The sequence below is a fragment of the Mobula birostris genome, chromosome 4 (assembly GCF_030028105.1).
Source record: "Mobula birostris isolate sMobBir1 chromosome 4, sMobBir1.hap1, whole genome shotgun sequence".
Classification (NCBI taxonomy): domain Eukaryota; kingdom Metazoa; phylum Chordata; class Chondrichthyes; order Myliobatiformes; family Myliobatidae; genus Mobula; species Mobula birostris.
Window position 1 is genome coordinate 108,233,932 of NC_092373.1, and position 25,360 is coordinate 108,259,291.

Below are 25,360 nucleotides of genomic sequence, written 5' to 3' on the forward strand. Positions count from 1 at the left end.
TGTGAAGTACCTTTGAATATATTGAGGGTATGGCATGCACAATATGCATGTTCAGAAAAGCTAGGAATTTCAGGGAAGAGCATTTTCAAGGTCAAGATGTAGCAGCTGTTCTGGTAAAGACAAGGTAGGGCAGATGGAAAATATCTTTGGAACATTTGAAGATCTGTAATCTTATCCTTAGTATCTTCATATTGTTTTGCCTCCAGCCCTCATAAACCAGAGAAAGGTTTCTAAATGTTCCTTTGATCCTAACTCATAATGAATTAATAATACCTAGTTAACCATCAACCATCAGGCTGTTGACCCAGAGGGGATAACTTCATTCAACTTAACTTGACTGAGCTGTTCCCACAACCTATAGACTGATATTAACCTGCTAAATGTCCCCAGTGGATGGTAAGGAGACTCCGATGATCCTCTCAGGCATTCTCACAGTCTTTTGTAGGGACCTCCGGTCCAGTGCTTTGCTGCTCCCCTACCAGATGGAGATGCAACTTGTCAGGATGTTCTCAATAGCGCTGTTATAATATGCAGGCAGTTAAGATGGGAGGCGGAGAGCCTTGCTTGCCTCAATCTCCTGAGGAAATGGAGACGCTACTGTGCCACTTTGTTCAGGGAGGTGATATTAAGGACCAGATGATGTCATCCATGGTGTGAACTTGGTGCACTTAACTGTCTGTACGGAGGAGACATATTTGTAGAGGGGGATGGTTCACCTGCACCTTTCTGAAGTCCATAATGATTCCCTTGGTCTTCTCCATGTTCAGACTTGTGTTGTTCTTCTCACACCAGTCCACCAGCCACTCCACCTCCTCCCTGTACTGCGACTCATCATTGTTGTTGATGATACCAACCACTGTTGTGTCATCTGCAAACTTGGCTTGAGCTGAATCCTGTGACTCACTCATGTGTCAGCAGTGTGAACAGAGGTGGGCTGAGTACACAGCCCTGGGAAGCGTCAGTGCTCAGCATAGTGGGAATAGAGATGTTGCTGCCCACGTGGGCTGACTGTGGCCTTTCTGATAAGTCCAGGATGCAGTTGCAGAGGGAAGTTTTGAGGGCCAGCGAGGACAGTTTCCCCACCAGTTTTTTTGGGGGGGGGGTGGTATGATAACGTTACACACCAAACTGAAGTCTGTAAACAGCAGTCTGGCATATGGGATCCTTTTTTCCAGGGCACAGGACAGAGTGGAGGGCAGAGGCTATTGCATCATCAGTGGACCGATCTGGGCAATAAGTGAACTGGAAAGAGTCCAATATAGCTGGGAGAAAGGCTTTAATGTGTTCTACGACCAGCCGCTCAAATAATTTCATAAATGGTTGATGTTAATGCTAACAGACGATACTCATTTAGGCAGGTTACTGTCGCCTTCTTTGCTACTTGAATGATGGTTGCCACCTTGAAAACTGAGGAGACAGTGGACTGTTACAGAGAGATGTTGAATATATCAGTCAGCATCTCAGTTAGCTGGGCAGCACAGTCTTTCAGAACCTGACCTGGTATATTATCGGGCCCCGCTGCTTTGCATGGGTTGAGTCTGGCCAGGGTCTTCCTCACCTCAGCTTCAGGTAGGTAGAGTGTCTGCTCCCCTGGGATGAGAGGTGCCTTCCTTGTCAGCACTTCCTTCTGTAAATCAAACCCGGCATAAAAGACTGTCAGCCTGTTGGGGAGTGAGGCATCCTGGTCACTGACAAGCAAGGTAAACTTGTAGTCTGTAATCCTCTGAATTCCCTGCCATATGCACCTCGTATCCCTGGTATCACAGAAGTGGCTGTATATTCTCTGAGAATGCTCCAGTTTTGCCTTCATGGTGGAGTAGTACAGTTCTTGCTTCCCTGAGAGCTGTCGGATATGTTTCGTGATAGTAACAACCTCAGTACACTTCTCGCCTGGAGCAATGTGTGGTGGCCGAGAATAGACAGATAGATGAAAACTTGACCAAGAGCTGTTTGAGATGCCAAAATGTTCAAAATTCACCCCTACAGGCATCGTTACACCTGTGGGAGTGGCCGTCATCACTATAGCAAAGAGTACATATTGACCTTGCTGGATGATTCATGGACTCATTGTGATTGCTGATTGCTGTAGATGCTCATTCAGAGTGACCGGAGGTCATTCCAATGAAGTCAACCACCTTGGAAAAGACTGTTTCAACTCTGAGGACTATCTTCACCAGAAATAGTTGACCAGAACAAATTATGAGTGACATTGGACCATAGTACACATCAAAAGAGTTTAGACTATTCATGAAGAAAAAATGGCATCAAACATTCCATGTCAGCTGAAATGCATCAGCTGAAAGGTTTATCCAAACCTTTAAGAAGTCCATTAAAGCTATGGACAAGGAGGACATTTTCCTACGGCTCAAGGTGGACAATTTCCTTTCTGTGTATCAGAATTCTGTTCATGCGATGACAAATCAAACTCCCCTAATGCTGTTCACAAGCAAGAATCTGAGATCTCACATAGACCTCTTGAAACTAGAACTATGGAGGGAAGTGCAGAATAAACAGTTCAACCAGTTGCCAAGTGAATCAGCAAGAAGCTTTGAGATTGGACAGGAAGTCCTAGTGTGTGATTACCAAGAAGTTATATGGACACCTGGTAGGATAGTTACAAGAACTGGACCGCTGATGTACACAGTGGGTGTTGGAGATCATACATGGAGACATCATGTGGACCCAGTACCAGATGCTCAACCGAAGAACACACCTGAGTTGCCTACATCCAGCAAGACAGACACATTACAGCCACTGGACTTACCCCTCGGTGACGATCGTGTCACTGACAGCAACGTGACACCTGCAGCAGAGAAAGTTGTCTTTGCAAGACACCAGCCAAACCTGATGCTATTCCACAAGTCCAGAGGTGCTATCTGAAAGAAACAGAGTGCCACTCAAAAGACTGAATCTTTAGTATAGTGAAATTAGTTATGAACCGCTATTGTGAAAGCATGTTTATTTGAATATAGTTTGTGAAAGGGAAATTGAATGTTTTGTACATATGCAGTTTTGTGTTACATTATTCTAAAGGGAGAGGAAGTGTAATGTATGGATCTATTTCTTGTAGAGCAATGACTGCCTTTAGCCTTAGACTGATAACACCTATGCACATTGATCTGTTGTCTATGTATGCACATTGATCTGCTCTCTCTCTCGCTACAATGTGAATATACCAGTTAAAGCCTTCTCCTGCATGTGTGCTTTTATTTGATTGATATGTAGTTGCACAGACACAACAATCCAGTTCATTGATATAGATGACAAACAACGAAGGACCCAGCACCGATCCCTGTGGCACCCCAGGCCTGCAGTCAGAGAGGCAACCCTCTACTACCACTCTCAGGCTTCTCCCCCCAAAACCAATGTCTAATCTGATTTACTACCTCATCTTGAATGCCGAGCGAGTGAACCTTGTTGACCAGATTGCCATGTGGTACTTTGTCAAATCTCTTAATAAAGTCCATGTAGACAACATCCACCACGTTGCCTTCATCCACTTTACTGGTAAATTCCTTGAAAAACTCTTTTAGTTTGGTTAGACATGACTTACCACACACACAGTCACACTGACTATACTTAATCAGTTCATGTCTATCCAAATACATATATCCAGTCCCTTAGAATACTTTCCAATAACTCTCCCACAACTGATGTCAAACTCACCAGCCTATAATTTCCTGCTTCCTGTTTAGAGCCTTTTCTAAAAAGCAGAACAACATTGATTATCCTCCAATCTTTGTTCCCCATTACTACCTCACCAGCAGTGGTCCAATATCAACTCTCACCTCCCTTTTACTCTTTATATAACTGCAATAACTTTTGGTATCCTATTTTATTGGCTAGTCATCCTTGCTTTTATATTCTAGTCCTCTTGAGATGAATGCTAACATTGAATTTGTCTTCCCTACCACAGACTCAACCTGCATACTAACCTTTGGGGAATCCTGCACAAGGGTCTCCCAGGTCCCTTTGCACCTCGATTTTTTGTATTTTCTCTCAATTTAGAAAATAATCAACCCTTTCAATTCTTCTACCGAAGTGCATGGCCATACATTTCCCAACACTGTATTCCATCTGCCACTTCTTTTCTCATTTTCCTAATTTAAGTCCTTCTGTAACCTCTCTATTTCCTCAAAACTACCTGCTCTCACACTCTCTTCATATCATCTGCAAACTTTGCAACAAAACATCCAAAACATTAACGTATACCATAAAAAGAATCAGTCCCAACACAAACCCCTGTAGAACACCACCAGCAGTCAAGCATAAAGGCTCCCTTTATACCCACTCTTTGCCTCCTGCCAATCATTCACAGCTTTATCCATGCTAGGATCTTTCCTATAATACCATGGGCTCATAACCTTTTAAGTAGCCTCATGTAAGGCGCGTTGTCAAAGGCCTTCTGAAAATCCAAGTACACAACATTAACCAATGGTCCTTTGTCTATCCTGTTTGTTACCTCTACAATGAATTGTTAGGCAAGATAATCCCTTGAGGAAACCATGCTGACTGCGACCTATTTTATCATAAGCCTCCAAGTACTCCAAAACCACATCCTTGTCTATCGACTCCAACCATCTTCCCAACCACCGAGGTCAGGCTAATTGGCCTGTAAGGGAGCTAGGGCTCTACTCTTTGGAGAGAAGGGGGATGAGAGGAGACATGATAGAGGTATACAAGATATTAAGAGGAATACATAGAGTGGACAGCCAGCGCCTCTTCCCCAGGGCACCACTGCTCAATAGAAGAGGACATGGCTTTAAGGTGAGGGGTGGGAAGTTCAACGGGGATATTAGAGGAAGGTTTTTTACTCAGAAAGTGGTTGGTGCGTCGAATAATCTGCCTGAGGCAGATACACTAGTGAAATTTAAGAGACTACTAGACAGGTATATGGAGGAATTTAAGGTGGGGGGGGTTATATGGGAGGCAAGGTTTAATGGTTGGCACAACATTGTGGGCCGAAGGGCCTGTACTGTGCTGTACTATTCTATGTTCTATGTTCTATCCTTTCTTGTGCCTCTCTCCTTCCTTGAAGAATGGAGTGACAATTGCAATTTTTCAGTCTTCTGGAACCATTCCAGAATCTAGTAATTCTTGAAAGATCATTACTAATGCCTCCACGATCTCCTCAGCTACCTCTTTCAAAGCCCTGGGGTGTACACTATCTGGTCCAGGTGTCTTCAGACCTTTCAGTTTCCTGAGAACCTTCACCCTACATATGGTAACTTAACACTCTTCATGATCCCCTGACACCTGGAATTTCTACCATATGGATAGTGTCTTCCACAGTGAAGATTGATACAAAATACTTATTCAGTTTGTCCACTATTTTCTTATGCCCCATTATTACCTCTCCTGCATCATTTTCCAGTGGACCAATATCCACTCTCACCTCTCTTTTACACTTTATGTATCTGAAAAACTTTTGGTATCCTCTTTAATATTATTGGCTAGCTTACTTTCATATTCCTTCTTTACCTTCTTAATGTTTTAGTTGCCTTCTTTTGGTTTTTAAAAGCTTCCCAATCCTCTAACTTCCCAGAATTCTTTTCTCTCTACTATATGCCCTCTCTTTGGCTTTTATATTGGCTTTGACTTCTCTCATTAGTCGCAGTTGTGTCATCTTGCCTTTAGAGTTCTTGCTTTTTGGGATGTATATATCCAGTGTCTTCCGTATTGCTTCCAGAAATTCCAGCCATTGCTGCTCTGCAAATTTTCTTTTCCAGTCAGTTCTGACCAACTCCTCTCTCATGCCTCTGTAATCCCCGTTACTCCATTTTAATACTGATACATCTGACTTTAGCTGCTCCTCAAATTTCAGGGTGAATTCAAACATACTATGCTCACTTTTTCCTAAAGGTTCTTTTACCTTAAGCTGTTTAATCAATTCCGGTTTAGTGCGCAACACCCAATCCAGAACAGCTGATCCTCTAGTGGGCTCAACCACAGGCTGCTCTATAAAGCCATCCCGTAGGCATTCTACAATTTCCCCTTTTTGGGATCCAGTACCAACTTGATTTTCCCAATGTATCTGTGTATTGAAATCCTCCGTGACTATTGTAACATTGTCCTTTTGGCATGCATTTTCTATCTCCTGTTTTAATTTGCAGACCACATCCTTACTACTGTTTGGGGCTGTATACAACTCCCATTGGGGTCTTTTTACCCTTGAAGTTCCTTAGCTCTATCCATAATGATTCAACAACTTTTGACCCTATGTCACCTCATTCTAATGATTTGATTTAATTTTTTACCAACTGAGCACTACTTCCCCCTCTGCCTTCTTGCCTTCCCTTTCGACAGAACCTGTTACCTTGGACATCAAGCTACCAGCTATAATTCTCGTTTAGCCATGATTCAGTGATGCCTACAACATCATACATGACAATCTGTGACGGTGCTTCATCTACCTTATTCCGTACACTGCGCACATTCAAATATACACCTTCAATCTTGTATTCACCTTTTTTGATTTTGTCTACCTTTTACGTTGCATCTCCGCCTGTTGACTGCATGCAATTTTGCCCTATCGTCAGCCTCTCCTTGCAAGGAGTCTCACTACACATTGCCTCTGTTTGTAAACCATGTACCTCATCCTCAGCACTACCATTTTGGTTCCCAGCCCCTTGCCAAATTGGTTTAAACCGTCCTGAACCACTCTCAGCAACCTGCCAATTCTTATCCATGTGAATATGGATACAGCCACCATGGGTCTTCCCTGAGATCACTGGGATCCAGTCAGCCCAAAACACGCTGAAACCGTCGAGCTGGATGGCTGCGTCTGGTACAGAGTCATGAAGCTCCTTGTCTCTCGCTGGTTCAGTCTCAGGTGCAGGTAGTCCAGTTGATTTTCAAATGAATGGATGTTTGCCAGTAAGAATGACAGGAGTGCCAGCATGAAGGGCTTTGATCTAAATCGCTCCTGGATTCTAGCTTGCTCATTTCCTTGTGCATCGTTTTCTGTGGTGCCTTCCGCAGATGTCTGAAGCAGGCAAGGACGTGCACAATCAGCTCAAGCTGCAGTGCTCCTCTGCAGTCCAACAGTTCACTAGCGAGAGGGAATTGCTGTGCACAGTGTATTTAATAGCCAGCAGCATCTTCTGATCATAACAAAAATGTAGAGGACATGGGCAAACTATTACACCCAGAGATGGAGTGGTCACTGCCTCTGAACACACTGCCATCCTCCCCAACAACTTCACACCTTTTATTCACACTTTGAAAGGAAGAATAGCACTTCACCTGTGAAAATTCCCACAGTATTTGGTGACCCCATGACTCTGTCTCAGAAGCCAATGTCAGAATATCCTTCAGGGTATCAGGTGTACTTGCCTGAGTACTGAAAACCTGTGTTGATCAACTTCTGGAGTGCTCAAGGACAGCTTCAGAGTGGTCTGCGTTCCTTCCTATTTCAAAGGGCAGCAATCATATTGCTGCTACCTCAGTGACTATCAACTGGCAGCACTCACATCTGCTGTGATGAAGTGCTTCAAGAGGATGAGTGTGGCTAGAATTAACTCCTGCCTGAGCAAAGATCTGGACTTGATGCAGTTTGCCTGTTGCAGACAAAATCTCACTGGGTCTCCACGCAGCTTTGGGTATCTAGACAACTGCAAATGTATGTCAGGGTTACTGTTGTGACTGCAAGTTGTCATCCAGATTTCTTTTGTGGAGCTCCCTGATATAGCAGCAGTTTAAGGTATAATGTGTGCATTGATTGATAATATTTTAGATTTATTACAGGAATGAGACTCATTCTGCCTGTTTTGTGTTTGCAAAAATGCCAATTGATATAGTCAAGGTTCCAAGAGAGTAAAACTTGAAATCTTCAAGTTTTGAGCATATTTTCACCTTGTGCACAATTTTGGATGCAACAATAAAACAAGCAATATCTCTCCCTTTCAGTTCACCTGGTTCTCATACACAAAATACATTTGGGAAAACAGGCCAGCCACAACATTCTTCCATAATTTTTAAGGTCTTTCTGCACAAAAAGACATGAACAGGATAATGATAAAGTGGATCTTGATATGTAGAAATGTGAATTAAACTCATATTTTCCCATTTTGTTTATTTTTTGCTTCTACTTACTGCAGGTGCTTTAATTTGGCATCCAGTCTGTAAACAAGCTGCTAGGGCAGAAGAAAAGCAAAAAGTAAGTTGAAAGAAATATTGTCACACCTGTAACTAAATAATTGAATGAAGCACCAATTATTTATATTTTAATAAGCTATTACCATAATAATTAAATTACAACAATCTCAAATAGTCTCAGTTGTTCATGATTTTTTAACATTTAAGTTTATGTTTTATAATGTAGCTACTTAATTTTATTGTTTTTCCAAATTGTAAATGGCTGGGTTGAACCTGCTTTTCTGTGCTGGTTCATTAAGCAGTATTAAAATTTCTGTTGTATTTATTTTATTGAGATTCTTTAGAATTGAAGTGAAAACCAAGTTAAAATTACATTAACAGAACAACTATACGTGTTACTCTGCATGAATACTGGCGAAAACGAATGCACATACATGTCCACAAGTGTGTGACTTGTGTTTGGTTACCCAGAGTAACAGAAAATGTGGTTAGTTGTTTCTAAACCAGATATGAATAACAAATTTGTCTGAACCCATTTAACTATGAACTTCCTATTGCTTTAATTGGTCGAAGCCGTAGAGTTTGTTCAGTAAGGCCTGAGTGATGAATGTATCAAGTAGAAGTGTTCTAATAGGAACTGAGAAAAAACTATTACCTTTGTTCACAAAGTCATTGTCAGATCTTAAAATTTCTTAAAATAATCATAAAAAGTAAGAGAGATCAGTGAAAATCTGTTTACATTCACTGTCTGAAACATACGATACTTTGGCACATGGACTGGTTCTTTCAGTATGTAATATAACTTATGGAGATAGAGGATAAGTAATTAGTGCAATTAGTTCCATGCTGCGTTGACTTGACAAAGGAGCTGGAATGATTGAACAAATGTTGCTTATTGCAAATCCCCTAGTGCTCGTATTTAGACATTATATCTCAATGCTATTTTTTGTGAAGCATCTAAGATGGAAAGAAAGATATTTCTCTGAATGTACTTACGTCACCAGTAAGACCTTTAACTCATGAATAATGCTTAAAAAAATCACTAAACTGCTTTGACATGAAATGTGGAAAGGACAATTTCTGAATTATTTTCCATTTCTCCAGAAATTTAGTCATAATTTCAGGGTGCGAATTTCCCCAGAACCCAGCAGGTTCCAAAATGTCTGCCAGTTAAACCCTCAATGAATATAAGCAATGCAAGAAATGAGGGGTGAGAAATTGAAGATTTATGTCATCACTGGAAGCTTCCAGGAACAGTAGGCTTGTTTGGTGAGAACACGTGCGATGATATTACTTCTCAGGTGGCACTCATTTTGGAACATTTTTGAGGTCATTTGGACTGCAGTACCTGGATGTGATTGTTGGTGGACTCCTGGGTCAACAGTGTATTGCTGGTCAGGGATGGTCAGCACTGAATTGTTGCGAAGATCCTTCCTTGTTTTATAACCTCCAGCTCCCCACCCACCCCGCAAAGCCTTCTAGTGCCTCCCAGCTATACTCTCCAGACTCTCTGATTCCCTGATCAACTGATCCCATGCTATTCTGATCAACTAGGCCTAAAGTCTCTGGAGGCCTGAAATGATGGTATCAATCTTCAATTCCTTCCTCCTCCCCCCACCACCCCACCATTCCTTATCACTTACATTTTAGAGGGAATTGCTTATGTTATGAAGATTTAAACTTAGCAGGTGTTTGAGAAATTAAAGAGCAAGTCAGGAAGGAAGGAAACAAAGCTAGAATTTAGAAATATTTGAGGTAAATAAATAGGAAGTGGAAACAAAGGCATATAGCATATGGGATCAAAGAACAAAGAGCAAATTCAACTACATACTGCATTCCAAATTGGAGAGTTGAACTGACAGCACATGGCATTAAATGGTACTGATCTAAAGGTCCATGACAGTAATGTGGGTAGACGATGACAAAATTGGCATTTGACACTTGAGAAGAGCAAATGAAGAGGTAAAAGTGCTAAGGTGGCATTGTTAACTAGAGGTATCATCAAAATAGTGATTATAAAGAGACAATGGTTGGCAGAATACTGCATACAATTATAATCAGTAAGCAGCAGCAGAGGAGGGAAAAAACATTGATAGAGCTATTTATTAGCCTCTACCAGTGTTAAAATAAGTATAAATTAGAAGTGCATGGTTTTTCAAGATGGCGACGCAGTGAAAAGTCTGCTTTGCTGAGCTCAGCACTGCAACACTGATAATTTCGCATGTAACCCTATCCATTTCAACTTTTTTTTTTAAATGCCCAAGTGTCGGATTTAATGACCTGAACATTGATGATTATTTTTTTGAGCTGCTTCAACATCATGCCATCAAAAGCTACTAAAAAGGCAGCCAAGATGGGCTGCACAGAGCGCTCACCCGGGGCTGAGGAGCTAGCTACTGCTAGCTATGCTAACACGTTGGACCCTGCTTTTTGTCAAGTAATTCAGGAAGTTATGGAGAACATATCCAAAATGATGGACGAGAAGCTGGCTCCACTCTCTATAACACTCCAAAACCATACATTGGAGCTTAAAAATCTTGATACAAGAACGACTGAAGCCGAGGGCCGAGTCTCCGCGGTAGCTGATCAAGCCCAAAGCCGCATCAAGGCGCTGGAAAAGCAAGTTCAAAGCTTGTCTGCCTATATCAATGATCTTGAGAACAGAAGTAGGAAAAAGAACATACGAATCATCGGTCTACCTGAAGGTACAGAAGGCAGCCAACTGGCGAAGTTTTTTGAGGGCTGGCTGCCTAATTTCCTTGATTTGGAAACCAAGGCTGGACAGATTAAAGTGGAAAGAGCTCACCGTATGCTGGCGCCAAAACTGGGCCCAGGCCAACGGCCTCAACTTGTCCTCATGCGGTTCCATAATTTCGGGGATAAGCAAACAGTGATGGAGGTTTTGAGGCGCCGCGGGACTGATGCTCAGGCTTTAATATATGAGGGATCCAGGCTTATGTTTTTTCAAGATTTTTCGGCAGCCGTTACTCGGAAGCGCAAGGAGTTCGACCAGGTAAAGAAATGGCTGAGAGAATCGGGAATACAGTACTTTATGCTATGCCCAGCGGCACTGAAAATCATCTGCAATGGGACCACCAAGATATTTGATTCTCCTGGCAAAGCTAAAATTTTCCTGGCCACGTTGGGCTAAAGAATGTATACGGTATATTGTGTAGCCCTGTTTATGGACGATAACATGCTCAATTGTTGCTTTATTTTACCTTTTCATTACTCGATGGCAAGCTATCTTATAGGATGGGTAATGTGTTTGTTTTAATTAATACAGTTTCATTATATGTTTAAATTAGGGGTGCTGCTCCAGCCTGAAGGAGTTTAAACATGATGGTAACAAATTGGTGGATTGATAAGTTATGCCCTGTTTTCATTTTTGATTATGTTAAATGCCATATTGGCAGTGGAGCAGAAAATGGGGCGCTAGAAGGTTCAGATATCCTCTTTAAGTGTGGGGTAAGTCCTCTTGTTCAGCACTGTTGGCGCTTTGTTTTTTTCGTGGTTTTTAAAAATTTACTTATTGCTGCTCAGCTGATCTTAATTTGGGTTTCTTCTCCTCCGGAGTCACATGATTGTTATAAAGGATTATGACCAGTAATATATTAAAATTGTGCACTTGGCACATTAAGGGGAGTCATTCACCAATCAAGAGAAAGAAAATCCTACTAAACCTGAAAAAGGAAAGGATGGATATAGCCTTATTGCAGGAGACACATTTAAATGATAAAGAACATCTAAAACTGCAACAGAGTGGATTTAATCAAGTCTATTTTTCATCTTTTAATACCAGGAGTAGGGGGGTGGCCATTTTAATTAGGAAGAACTTACCTTTTAAATTATTAGACTGCATTAAGGATAAGTATGGGATTTGTGATTGTTAGGGCTTCAGTATATGGAGGGGACTATGGTATTCTCAATGTTTACTGCCCTCCAGCTCATCCTCTCAAATTCCTAAGAGATGCTTTTTCCAAACTTACAAGCTTTTCAATACAACACATTATTGTAGGTGGGGATTTTAATTGTCTCATGGACCCATTGATGGACAGAGTGCCTAGTGGTACCCCATTGCTCTCCTCACAGTCCAAACAAATTAGGGGCTTATGTGGAGAACTAGGACTTGTGGATGTCTGGAGGTTGTTAAATCCCTCAGACAAAGACTTCATATTTTCTTCTAATCCACACAAGTGTTACACCAGAATAGACTTTTTTCTAACCTGCAAAACGCTCCTAGATTTAGTTGTATCCTGCACAATTGGAAATATTGCTATTTCTGACCATGAGCAGTATATTTAAATATTAAACCCAAAGATAATTCAGCACGATCTAGATATTGGAAGCTGAATCCTTATATTCTAAATGATAATAAATGTATAGACTACTTTATTTCTGAATTCAAAACTTTCCTATCTATTAATTCCAAATCAGCTAGTAGTCCACCAATGCTCTGGGAAACCGCTATGGCCTATGCAAGGGGATTAAATATCTCCTACTCTGCTAGTAAGAAGCAACAAGCTGCGGAATAGCAGCGCCTAGTGGAAACAAGGCTTGCAGCAGCTGAGAAGGATTATAATAATAAGCCTTCTGCAGCCAAGTTACAGAATATCACAGCCCTACGCTGTACACTAAACTCTTTACTTACACAAGCAGCCAAAAGAAAATTGACGTTTGCTAAACAATGATTGTTTGAACATGGTGAGGAACCAGGTAGGTATTTGGCTTATTTAGCTAGAAAGGAAAATGCCTCTCAGACTATTGCTTCAATTAGGGATGGGACAGGAACCCTCACTAGTAATTCTAAAATGATTAATGTTATGTTTAAGAATTTTTATTCTAAACTGTATCAATCTGAGCATTGTAATGATGGACAATCTAGGATGGAGTCCTTTTTCAGGAATTTAGATCTCTTAGGCATTTCTTCTGAACAAGAGTCCCTCCTTAATGCTCCGTTATCTATACATGAGATACAGGAAGCTGTGAGACAGCTCCAAAGTGGGAAGGTCCCTGGGCCTGATGGACTCACTAGTGAATCCTATAAAGAGTTCACAGGGTTATTATCAGAGCCTATGCTAAACATGTTCAATCATGCATTTGATTGTGGTCTCCTCCCACCATCATTGAGAGAAGCTAATATCTCCCTAATTCTTAAGTAAAGAAAGAGCCCTGAAGGTTGTGCCTCCTACAGGCCTATTTCATTGTTAAATGTTGACCTTAAAATCTTATCTAAAACCTTAGCGTTGCGATTAGAAACTCTGTTACCTTTTATCATAAAGGAGGATCATCCGGGTTTTGTAAAAGGCTGTAGATCATCTGACAATATCAGAAGATTACTTAATGTGATTCAGGCATGTCAGCAACAGGTAGTGGACGGCTTGGTGGTTTCCTTAGATGAAGAAAAGGCCGTATCTTTTTTTCATTTTAGAACGATTAGGTTTGAGCAATAATTTTATTAAGTGGGTGAAGGTTCTTTATAATGACCCTTTGGCTGCGATTCTCACTAATGGTATTAGGTCGGATAATTTTAGTATTCTGAGGGGCAGCCGGCAGGGTTGCTCTTTATCACCACTACTTTTCTCACTTGCGATCGAGCCACTGGCTGGGGCTATTCGGCAAGACCCCAAAATATCTGCTCTAGACATAGGTCTAAAGTCACATAAAATTACATTGTATGTGGATGATGTTCTAATTTTCTTATCGAACCCTGCTATATCAGTGCACCACCTTATACAATGCACCAATTCATTTAGCGCCTTTTCAGGTTATAAAATCAACTTTACTAAATCAGAGGCTATGCCTCTGGGGAATCTGCAGCAGGTACCTGACACTCAGGATGTTTTCCCCTTTAAATGGTCGCAGACAGGTTTTGTTTAATAGGCATATTTATCACACCTATGTTTGATCATTTGTTCAAAGCTAACTTTGCACATCATTTGACAAAATCAAACAGGATCTTGAGCGATGGAGCACTCTTCCCATTTCTTGGCTTGGCTGAATATCCTTGCTCAAAATGAACATTCATCCTCGTCTGCTTTACGCAATACGAATGATTCTAGTCATTTTTACCCAACAAATACTTAAAAAAATAAAAGGCTGATTTGTTTCTTTCATTTGGAACAAAAAAAGACCCTGTATTAAAATGTCTAAGTTACAGCTTCCCAGTAGTCTAGGTCTCATGTGGTTGACTGGGTTTGCAGGGTCCCCTCCTCAATTTGGCTAGACGTTGAAGCTTCACAAGCAAAATGCCCTCTTATTAATTTGATTTTCCTCAATAGGATGAACCTAGTTAAGGAATATTGTTGCAACCCAATAACAACTAATACAGTCAGGGTTTGGAGGGCGGTGCGACAAATTGAGGGCAACGCAGCGAAAATATCACCCTTCACACCAATAACCGGCAGTCCAGATTTTCAGCCTGGCAGAATGGATTCTCGATTTAAACTTTGGATTTTTGAGGGTATTTTCCATCTAGGAGATCTGTTTGATGAAGGATCGATGATGTCTTTTAGTCAAATAGTACAGAAATTTAACATATCCAGTAAGGATCTTTTTTGTTTTTTTCAGATAAGAGATTATATACAGAAAAAAAACATCATTGTTAACTGATTTCTGTAGTTCTGACATAGAAAAGAGGGTGTTTCATTCTAAGGGTGAAGTCTCTATTAGTACTTTTTACAGCATCCTGAGGGAATGTTCTTGTGGAGAGGCTGAGCAGCTTGGAAGGGTCTGAGAGGAAGAGCTGGGAGTAGAAATTACAGCTGAAACATGGGAAGACATCTGTGATAATGCAAAGAAGATTTCAGTTTGTAATAGAACTAAAGTATTGCAACTCAAAACTCTGCATAGAGCCCATCTGACTCCAGATCATCTCCCGAAATTTAAGACTGGGGTTTCTCCAATGTGTTCTAAATGTAAAGTAAATACTGGAACTTTCACCCACTGTTTTTGGACTTGTCCCAAACTTCAGGCATACTGGAGTGATATTTTGGGTGAAATGGAAAAGGTTCTGAAGATGGAGCTTGAACTGGACCCAGTGTCTTTTCTCTTAGGCTGCCCTAGCAGTCGTATTATTAATGCACATCAGAAAAAACTTTTTAACATCCTGACTTTATGTGCGAGGAAGAACATTTTACTTCGTTGGATATCCGATAAGGCCTCTGGACTTTTTGGTTGGCGTAAATTAATCATGGAATACATTCCTTTGGACTTTTTGACATGTATGGTACACACAAAAGCAAACAGTTTTCATAAAACATGGCAACCTTTTCTGCAGTATATAGATGTAAACCTGTCTGCTGTACTAATACGGGCTTTTGTATAAGATGTTGTGGTGATGTCTGTATTTTGATGGAAGTGTTCTGATGCCTGCTGTCTGTAAGGGGAAGAAATGTAAATATAAGTGTACATTGTATCTGGAAATTGGAAGTTTTGTTATGCTGAGCAAAAATAAATTTAAAAATCATATAAAACATTTTTTAAAAATTTAAGATTAAAAAAGATTCACACAGGGTTCTAGAGATACATGCTGGGATATTTAAAATGACAGGCAAAGGCTGTGTTCCACACAGCACTTAGCAAATAGAAATATAGTAACGGAATTCAGCGTTTATAGGATTCAGCCACATTTTCTTCCAAAAAGCTCTGGTTTTATCCTAGGGCATTGTTTTTGTAGAGAACAGCTCCTAAGAGGATTAAATCACGATTTAGATCAGGGAAGAAAAGAAAGTTCAAATTAAATAATAAAGAATTGTGAATAATTTTGATTTTAAAAAATTAGAAGTGCATAAAAGTGGGAAAATGAATATCATGAGGTCACTAGCATTCATGCAGATTGGGCAAATCAAATGTTGAGTTTGAATTCTTGGAAAGTATTTGGTAAGTTTTTAGGTCAATGTGTTGAGGAACTGATGATGGAGCAGACTACTTTAAATCTAGACTACAATGAGAAAGATTTAATTAATAAAGTTATTGCAATGCCAGCCCAGGAAGGAGTGGTGGATTTCAATCTGAACCCAAGTTTTTTGATGTAAGCAAAGGAAATTACGAAGGTGTGAGGTTACATTGAATGGCAGATAAAGCTTGAAGGGCCAGTTGGTCTAGTCTTGCTCCTATTTCTTGTGTTCATGTATATCTCATTGCCAATACAATGTTTGTCTTTCATGGCTCATTCCCCAATCCTAGCCAATCACCAAATATGATCCTAGGACCACTTCTCTCTTCTTTGGCACAAATCATTCTGAATTCACACCCCCTGTCCCCTCCAGTTGTAACAAAGGTCAGTCAAAGGTTCTGTCTGTGGAGCTCACATGTTCACCCTGTGAGCTTATGAGTTCTCTCCAGGTGCTCTGGCTTCCTCCTATACCAAAAGACGTGTTGGTTGTTAGATTACCCCTAGTGCGATGACATTGAGTTAGGAGTGTGGGGATTACATGAGGGAAATAGTTCGCAGAGAAATAAGCGGGTTAATGGAAATGTTCTGAGAGTCAACATAGATCCAACATAGACCCAAGAGCGAGGAACGAACCAATGTTTGGCCATTGCTTGGAGCCTGTTCAGTGTGGCAGGACCTGTGCCCTAGAGTGAGGAAAAACCTGAGGTTTGATGGATTTCAGTGCTAGGCTGAATTGGAAAGGTCGGGTGTGGGCCAAATTGAGGTGGCTGGGCCCAGGCCCAAGAGGCAGGGCCCGGGTCTAGGAGGGAGGAATGACCCAAGGTTTAGATGATTTAAGCATTGGACCAGACTGAAAAGGTCAGGGTATTGGGACTGGAGGTGAGGGACAGGTCAGTTCAGCTCGCTGCTCTACAAGGTTTACTTGTCTCTGTCCTGAACTGAGGCTGTGGCCTGCAACTAACAGGCTCCTGGATTGGCTGCAGTGATGACTGGCTTTGTGGCTATGGACTCGCTTTTGTGAACTTCAATTCTGAATGTTATTTGCTTACTTTTATTGTTTGCCCAATTTTTTTTCCTGCACTTTTTTGATGGTCTTTTTTAATGGGTTCTTGTGTGTTTCTTTGTTTTGTGGCTGTCTGTAAGGAGACAAATCTTAAGGTTGTATATAGTATACATACTTTGATAATAAATCTACTTTGAACTTTGAAGTGGCATCCTATCTAATGAAATCCAAATTAAAATAATATTTCTTATTTCACATTGCCTAATCCTAATTCTTGACCACAGTGTTGGCATAATTTTTCTTCCCCTTCCACTCCAGGTCATAAAACATAGGCGTTAATGAGACTAAAACTCTGTGCTTCTTCAAATCAAACATTGAGTCTTTTCACTTAGATAACCTGGAGGAAACATGAAGCAGGACTATGTAGTGGCCATCTGGCTACTTGAGGCTTCTATATTGTTTATCAAAATAATGGACCATCTATCTTAACACCATTCTCCTGCACTATCCTTGTGTCCCTTAATTTTTTTTATATCCAGAAATCTTTCAATCTTGACTGAATTTGATGACTAAGTATTCATGGCTTCAAATATTCATCGCCATCTTCACAAACAAAATTCTATTCATATCTGTCTTACGTGGTTTGTTCCTTATTCTTAGACTGTAATCATATACGTTAAGGTATGGATGTATCTTCTAATATTGATAACTGCTGATACGTTGTTTTGCCCTTAGGTTACTCGTGCATCTTCTGAGAGCATCACATCTGTACCAGCCTCAAGTACTTCAGGATCCCCAAGCCGTATAATATATGTAAGTTTATTCAGTATTTTCAATATTTAGAATTCGTCAATGTTTGTGGTGTAAACACTGACTGCAATGAATGCTATGAATAGGTAGGGAAGAGGAAGGAAATAAACTGAGTATATATACGATCATCATATGAGTTTAGCAGACATCTGAATTTGAGTCAAATATGTGAGGTAAAAAGCAACATGGGAGTTAATGTTGGTTTCTGTTTGATTTATTCTTTAAATATTGAATGAATAATATTGTGAGGATCAGGCACACTTCCTAATGAGGTAAGCCAAGGAACAGCACTGATGTGAGATCAAAGAAGCTTGCAAATAATGTAGTTTTGAAGAATGGTGTAGTGTGGAGGTGGTAGTAAAGAATGAAAATAAGTGTTCCACACTCCATGCTCCATTTTTGAGTTAACTAATTCCTGTCTTGTATAATTTTGTTCAGTAGAAGCTAAGTACACTATTTATTACTAACCGTTTTGATGATGGAAAACAGATGTCAAATGTTGAGCTTTGTTTACTAAAGTCACAAAATGTAATTTCAGGGCTTCTAAGTATTGAAATTATTTTTTTCTGCAATTTGTTATAGTAAATTTAAGTGATTCTCAGGAGCATAGCAAAAATTATCTTGACTTAATATGCAGATATTACTGAACAAGAACAACTAATAACTGGTGGTCCAGAATAAACTTATGAGGATATCTTGAATAATGTTTAATTACATAATAATATAACCACACATTGTATTTCAACATACTGGATTTTTTTTTGAGTTTCAAGAGAAAGAGAGAATACCCCTTTATCCACTGCAGACCAACTTAATTAACCCAATGAGAAGATAGCTGCCACAAATTTGGTCCTATGTTTATGCCAACCATTAAGCTTGTATCTATATTAGTCCTATTTAGCAGCATGTGGTCCATAAATCTTCCATGCAATTCAAACATTTATTTAGTTAAAATAAAATACTGTGAAATATTTACCTCCTCTTTAGTCATCTTCAGCTGTCTCATCAGTGACCTTCCATCCGCTATAACATCAGAAATGAAATGTTTGCTGATGACTGCACAATGTTCAATTTCATTCACAAGTACTCAGATTTCCATGTCTCGATGCTGCAGGATCAAGACAACATTTAGGCATGGGCTAATAAATGGCAAGTAATAATTTCACTACAGAATTGCCCAGCAATGAATGTCTCCAACAAGAGAAAATCTAACTCACTACCTTTAACATTCAATAGCATTACCGTTGTCATGGTCGCCGGCATCATCACCCTGAAGGTACCATCGAAACTCAACTGGACCAACCAGATAAATATTATGGGTATTAGAGTACATTGGAGGCTTGGTATTTTGTGAAAACTGCCCCACGTCCTGGCACTCTAAAGTTTTTATACTATCTACCAATATACAAATCAAGAATGTGATGGAATATCCAACACCTGCTGGATGTTTAGCTCCAGCAACTCACCAGAAGCTCAAAATCCTCTTAAGTCAAAACGACCCTGCTTGACTGACACCCAACCACCACCCTAAGCTTTCACTTTCTCATTTTCTCTTTGAACAATGCACATGTACCGTCTACAAAATGCACTGCAGTTACATCCGTAGGTATTTTGACAGTACCACCACATTGGCAATCTCTACCACTAAAATGTAAGAGCAGCAGATACACAACAATGTGACTGTCTGCAGACTCTGTATAAAATCACACGTTTGACTTGAAAATACATTGCTAATCCTTCATCACTCAGTCTCTAATCCACAACACTCTGACAGTACCTTCAGCAGAAGAACAGCCATGGTTCAAAAAGTTGGGTCAATCTTCTCTTGGGTAATTAGGCAAGGACAATAAATGCTGGCATTCGCAGGGAAACCCTGATGAATTAAAAAAACAAGCACTATCAGGAATGTTTTGGAGTTCCAAAGTAGAGGAGAGATTATAGGGTTAGTGGGTGTTGGGAGTGATGGGCGAAGATGATAAAATAGATAAACAAGATTCATTGGACTCCAATGTCATGCGGTCAGAATTGTTCGTGTTTAGTAGTTGGTAAGGTACGGGAAAACTGGCCATATTTTAAAATGATTGTTATGTCAGATGTTTACAACTTCAACAACATAACAGTTAATGTAATGGTTAAATTGCCACGTGTTGGCGCATGGCCAAGTGGTTATGGCGTTCGTCTAGTGATCTGAAGGTCGCTAGTTCGAGCCTTGGCTGAGGCAGCGTGTGTATCCTTGAGCAAGGCACTTAACCCCACATTGCTCTGCGACGACACCGATGCCAAGCTGTATCGGCCCTAGTGCCCTTCCCTTGGACAACATCGGTGGCGTAGAGAGAGACTTGCAGCATGGGCAACTGCCGGTCTTCCATACAACCTTGCCCAGGCCTGCGGCCTGGAAACCTTCCAAGGCGCAAATCCATGGTCTCCCGAGACTAACGGATGCCTATAAAAATTGCCTAATTACCTAGTGTCTTTGTTAAAACTAAGACAAGTTGGTGATCAGGGCTCAGATCTGCATCAGCTTCACATCCTGCAAAGTGGTGGGGTTGTGGTGGAGAGAGTCGTGCAAGAGGGCTTAGAATATGTCAATGGATAACCATTTCACTTTTTGAAAACTATCTTTCCTCATATATGTTGAATACGCATTCTGCAACATAATGCAGAACAATTCCTTTCATAAGTCTGTTTTCTTAGTGTTAAGTAAATTATCTTGAATAAGTTAACCGTTGTCTTTACGGGGGCATGAATACTCCACTATTAGAAATAGTTGTCTGCTAACTTTAGCTGTTCCAGTTTCTTTGCATCCCGCTAATTGTCTCTTGCTTCCTTGTATTGTCCTTCCTTTCTTAGGCCAAGCTGGATGATGAAGTTCTTGACTACAAGGATTTGGCAGCTCTTCCCAAAGTTAAGGCCATTTACAATATTGATCGACCTGACATGATCTCCTATGCACCATATATCAATTACTCTGCTATTGACAGGCATAGAATGGGGGAGGTACAGTATAATTCTCAATTAAAGAAGTTCAATGCAATTTTCAAAATCTCGATACCTTACATTATATAAGATGATCCTTATGTTTACCTTATAAAAAGCTAAATAAAATGATTGTAATCAAAAGATCTTAATAGGAATAATGATCAGTCTGATGACCTTCCTTAAAGTCTCTCTTTTTTAAAATGTTGGAGTGGAAATTTGTGGTACTGGATGATGACCCTTATGTAATGCCGTGGTTCATATTTTTTACTGTTATGCTGTAGGTATGTCATTTTGTGCTGTTCTGTGCGAGCTGCCTGTTTCAGCTTATGTTTGGGTTACTGTTGAAAGTAAGCAATGAGGAGAAATGTCTGCCATCCAATTAGGATGGTCAAATTCAAGGGGAAGTTTCTCTGGTGAGGGACACTAAGGTTGGGCTTGGAGTTTTTTTTGGTTCAGGAGAGATGAAGAGAGAAGACGTCGTAGGATTCGACCCAGAGCGGGATGTGATTCAACGAATCCTGGGGTGAGATCGATTGAGCATTGGTGACCTACGGAAACTGTGAGCTCCAACTTGTGCACATTAGTCTGTTTCATGAAACTGGGCCCTTTTTTTGTTCTTTTCCTGACTAACCCTTTAGTCAAGCTAAGAATTATAAAGCTAAATCTTTTAATTGTGTGCGATGTGCTGTCTGTTATTTCGTGGCACTCATTTGTAACAGGGTAACGAATTACACAGCATCACACAAATGGGGTTTTGGGGTGGGCTTATGCCTCAGACTCACACGTTTGGTGGGGCTGGAGATTGTCTTCCCTAGTCTTATGCAGCCGAGGAAACCAGAGCGTTTCATTGTGGGGGTAGCGTCCAGGATCGCTTTAATTGGATGCTGTGTGGTTGCCCTGAGCATTGATCCAGTGGGTTGTGTGTTTAAGTCTGTGCTAAACTATTGTGCAGTAAAATGATTATGGTACATGGTTATGGATGCTGCAGGGGTTTAGTGGTGGTGTGAATCCATGGTGTTACTGGTAATGAATGCGTGCATGTTGAGTGGGGTAGACATTCATATCCCTGATGAATTGTTAATTCGACTTTTAAGTACTGTTGAGGCAATGTTACGATTGTGGGGCGGACATTTGATAAAATGGTGGGCAAAGACTTTGTTTTAGTTCAGACTGTATGTAATGGCAGTGCCTGGTACTGTTGGAGCCCTGGGAGAGAGGGGGCCATGGGCTGTCCATACTTTCCGGGAGGAGGAGAGTGTAAGAGAGCAGGCCAAATCGCAAGCTGAGTCTCCCGTAGTTGGAGGCGGAGTCTTCAAACGCAGGTTATTCTCAATTCTGCAGAGCAAGGGGAAGGAGTAGTCTGATTTGGAGTGTCTAATGAGTCCCCCAATGAAGAGTGGGACTTCTGAGTTGGTATCAGCCCTGGTGAATAAATGGCCCAGTGCCCAGGCAGAGGGTCCTAGCTATCAAAAACTGAGAGTATTCTCTGGGGTGAAGCCCACCCCCAATTGGGAAGACGAGTATGAGACTTGGGCGGAGCAGGCATCTCAGTTGTTAGATGAGTGGCAGTGCTCTGATGACATAAAAAGACAACGATTGGTTGAGGATTTGAGAGTCTGGGCTGCTGACGTAGTGACACAGAACCCTTTTGCCACCTTTGCAGCCTACATGCAAGTGCTAGTAAGGGTGTTTGGCGTGACAGGAAGCCCAATGGAACTCATGACAGGGTTTTATAATGTGTCAGGAGAAAGGGGAGAAGCTTTCTGCCTACATTTTCTGGCTAAAGAGGGAGCTGAATTGCTTATGGCATAGAGAGGCCATTCGGTCAGCTGAGGTGGATCAGTTAAGAATGGACCAAATAGCGAAAGGTGTCCAGTCCCAGAACCTGATTGCTTGGGGTCTCCAACTTCCTCATAAGACATGCCCCCCTCCTTCATTGGTTGAGCTGATCAGAGAAGTATGAAAGGAGAATGCGTCGGAGGCACGGGCGGGGGGGTGGGGATCTCCGTCAGCAGGGTACAATCATCGGTAGTAGCCCCCTGTGTTGAAGTGACCACGGATAGCCCACCCAGGGGAGTGGTAAAGGAGATTGTGGCAGAGTTGAGAACTGAGATGTCCCGGTTGTTATCAGCGGGTATGCCCCCCCCCCCGTACGAAGGAGTTGATAGGAAGGCGGACCCCCTAAACGGACGGACTACACAAAGGGCTGCTAGTGGCCAGGGCCCCATGAGAAGGGTTGTGGCCGGTATTGTCTTTTATAACTGTGGTGAAGAGGAACCCTTCAGGCGGGAGTGTGAACGATGGGAAACCCTTTGGAGAGTGAGCCCCCATTTACTTAAGCAGAGAGAGAGAGACATCGAGAAACTTTGAAGAGACCCAGTGAGGAAACGGCTTGGTGTCTTGGGGGGCGGGGGGGACATTCCCAGCAATATATCAAGGAATACCTTAAAGCAAAAAACCCTATTCCTGAAGGCTTAGTGGGGCTAAGCTCCAGTGTATCGCTACAGATAGAGGATATTTATGCTAGAACCATACTTGACACAGACTCGCAGGTCACTTTGCTATACCATATGTTTTACAACCAGTATTTGATGCATTTACCACTCAGTGCACTAAAGATTTGGGCCTTAGTGTGGGTGATTATCTGTATGGTGGTTATTTGTCAGTGAAACTGGAGTTTTCAGAGGCAGATGGGGAAGTGGCTGAGGTCCTTGATACATTGGCATCAGATTGTCCGGACTGCGTTGAGAAGGGCGGAGTTTCAATTCCTGTGGGGACAAGCACTCCTATTATGAGGAGGCTAATGGGATCCTGCAAGGAGAGAGCTGAAGAGAGCTTTCTGAAAACATTGTTGGTTCACCCAGTGTTTTGAGCTGCTTTTGAGGAAGTGCGTAGGCACACTGGGCCGGACATTGAGCTTAGACGAGGGACTGTGTGGTTCGCCCAGTCAAAAACAATTGTGTTACAGCCTGGGGAAGTAGCAAGAATGATGGGAAGCCCCAAATTTCTGGAGTGCCTGAGGCTGAGGCCCTCTTGGTGGAAGCTCCGGAAGACCACAAAGAGGAATCGGGTTTACCTGCTGGGGTACTGGTGAGGCCTGAACTGCAGAAGCCCTCTGTTGTACAGGTGAACAGGATGGCAGTGATTGTCAGGAACACCACAAAGAGGGAGGTCATCTTCAAGAGGGGGATTGCCCCTGGCGCATCTCTTCCAAGTGACAGTGAGACAAGCCGGGGAGAAACTCTCTTCGAAAAGGGGAAAGTTGACTGCTGAGTCGTTCAGCTTCGGGGACTCCCCGGTTCCTGCGGGTAGGAAGAAGAGGTTGATAGAGAAGATGTTGAAACTGAAAGGTGTCTTTTCTACTGACGAGTTTGATGTGGGTTGTTTCAAGAGCACTCGTCACACCATCCAGGTGACCGAGGACACCCCGTTCAGAGAAAGGTCATGGTGACTGGCCCCTGCAGAGGTGGAAGACGTTTGGCAGCATTTGTGGAAGCTGAAGGAAGCTGAGATCATCACTGAGTCCAGAAGCCCTAATGTGTCCCCAATAGTAGTGGATTGTCTTCCCTAGTCTTGCTCAGCTGAGGAAACCAGAGTGTTTCACTTACTTGTGGTAAACTGTCCTTCATGAAGTTGCATTTCTGGTCAAGCAGGAACCAGCGATTAATTAAACAGTTTGCCCTGCGAATAACCATCAGTAGGATTTGTGCACAGTCGATGAAGGTGGGCATGTTGCTTCCCTTCATGACCACTTGCATTGCTACTTTCAGGGGACATGGGCTTTGGATTGCTCTGTATGTCAATGTTGTTAGGGACACCATTGATTGTATACTTTCCCCTTATGTGTGACCTCTTAAGGTGCCACACCTTAAACTTGCCCAGATTGGATTCCATGCATAACTATAACTGATCAATATCCTGCTGCATCCCTTGACACAGTCTGCAAACTTAGTAGCCCGCCTGTCACCATCTTTGTCCATATCATTTATTCATATCACAAACTGCAGACATCCTGGCACTGAGCACTGTGGAACACCACGAATCATAGGCTTTCAGCTGGGATGGCATCCTTCCGCCTCTTAACCTCAGTCATCTGTGGGCAAGCCAATTTTGAATTCAAACTACTGGTTCATGTCGGTAGACTCCTTGTAGGGCTCAGTCGAGCTTATGGGACCATGCGGACTGTCCCTAGTTAGGCCCTGTTCTTCTAAGTCTGAGTACATCTTGTCCCTAGGAATCCTCTCCAGTGGCTTCCCTATTACTGGTGTGGGGTCTGCTGGCTAATAATTTCCAGGATTGCCCCGTTGCCTTTCTTGAACTGAGGAGCAGCATTGGCTACTCTCTGGTCCTCCAGGACCTTCTCTGTGGCTGGAGAGGATTCAGAGGCCTTCATCAGGGCCTAAGCAATCTCCTCTCTAGCATCACTCAATAACCTGGGACGGGTCCCATCAAGCCTTTGGGATTTACCCACCTTCGTACTCTTTAGGACAGCGGTCCCCAACCACCAGGCCGTGGACCGGTACCAGGCCGCAAAGCATTTGCAACCGGACCACGAGGGAACGATATGAGTCAGC

The 25,360-nt window shown here is 41.8% G+C and overlaps 1 protein-coding gene across 1 annotated transcript in view; it reads left to right on the top strand.

The window, feature by feature from the left end:
• Window positions 1–25,360, top strand: part of ablim2 (actin binding LIM protein family, member 2) — a 337,989-nt gene that overhangs the window by 216,492 nt on the left and 96,137 nt on the right. Inside the window, exons 8-10 of the mRNA XM_072256986.1 lie at window positions 8,100–8,158; window positions 17,733–17,810; window positions 20,658–20,804. Coding sequence (XP_072113087.1) covers window positions 8,100–8,158; window positions 17,733–17,810; window positions 20,658–20,804 — 284 coding nt within the window. The remainder of the gene's footprint in view (window positions 1–8,099; window positions 8,159–17,732; window positions 17,811–20,657; window positions 20,805–25,360) is intronic.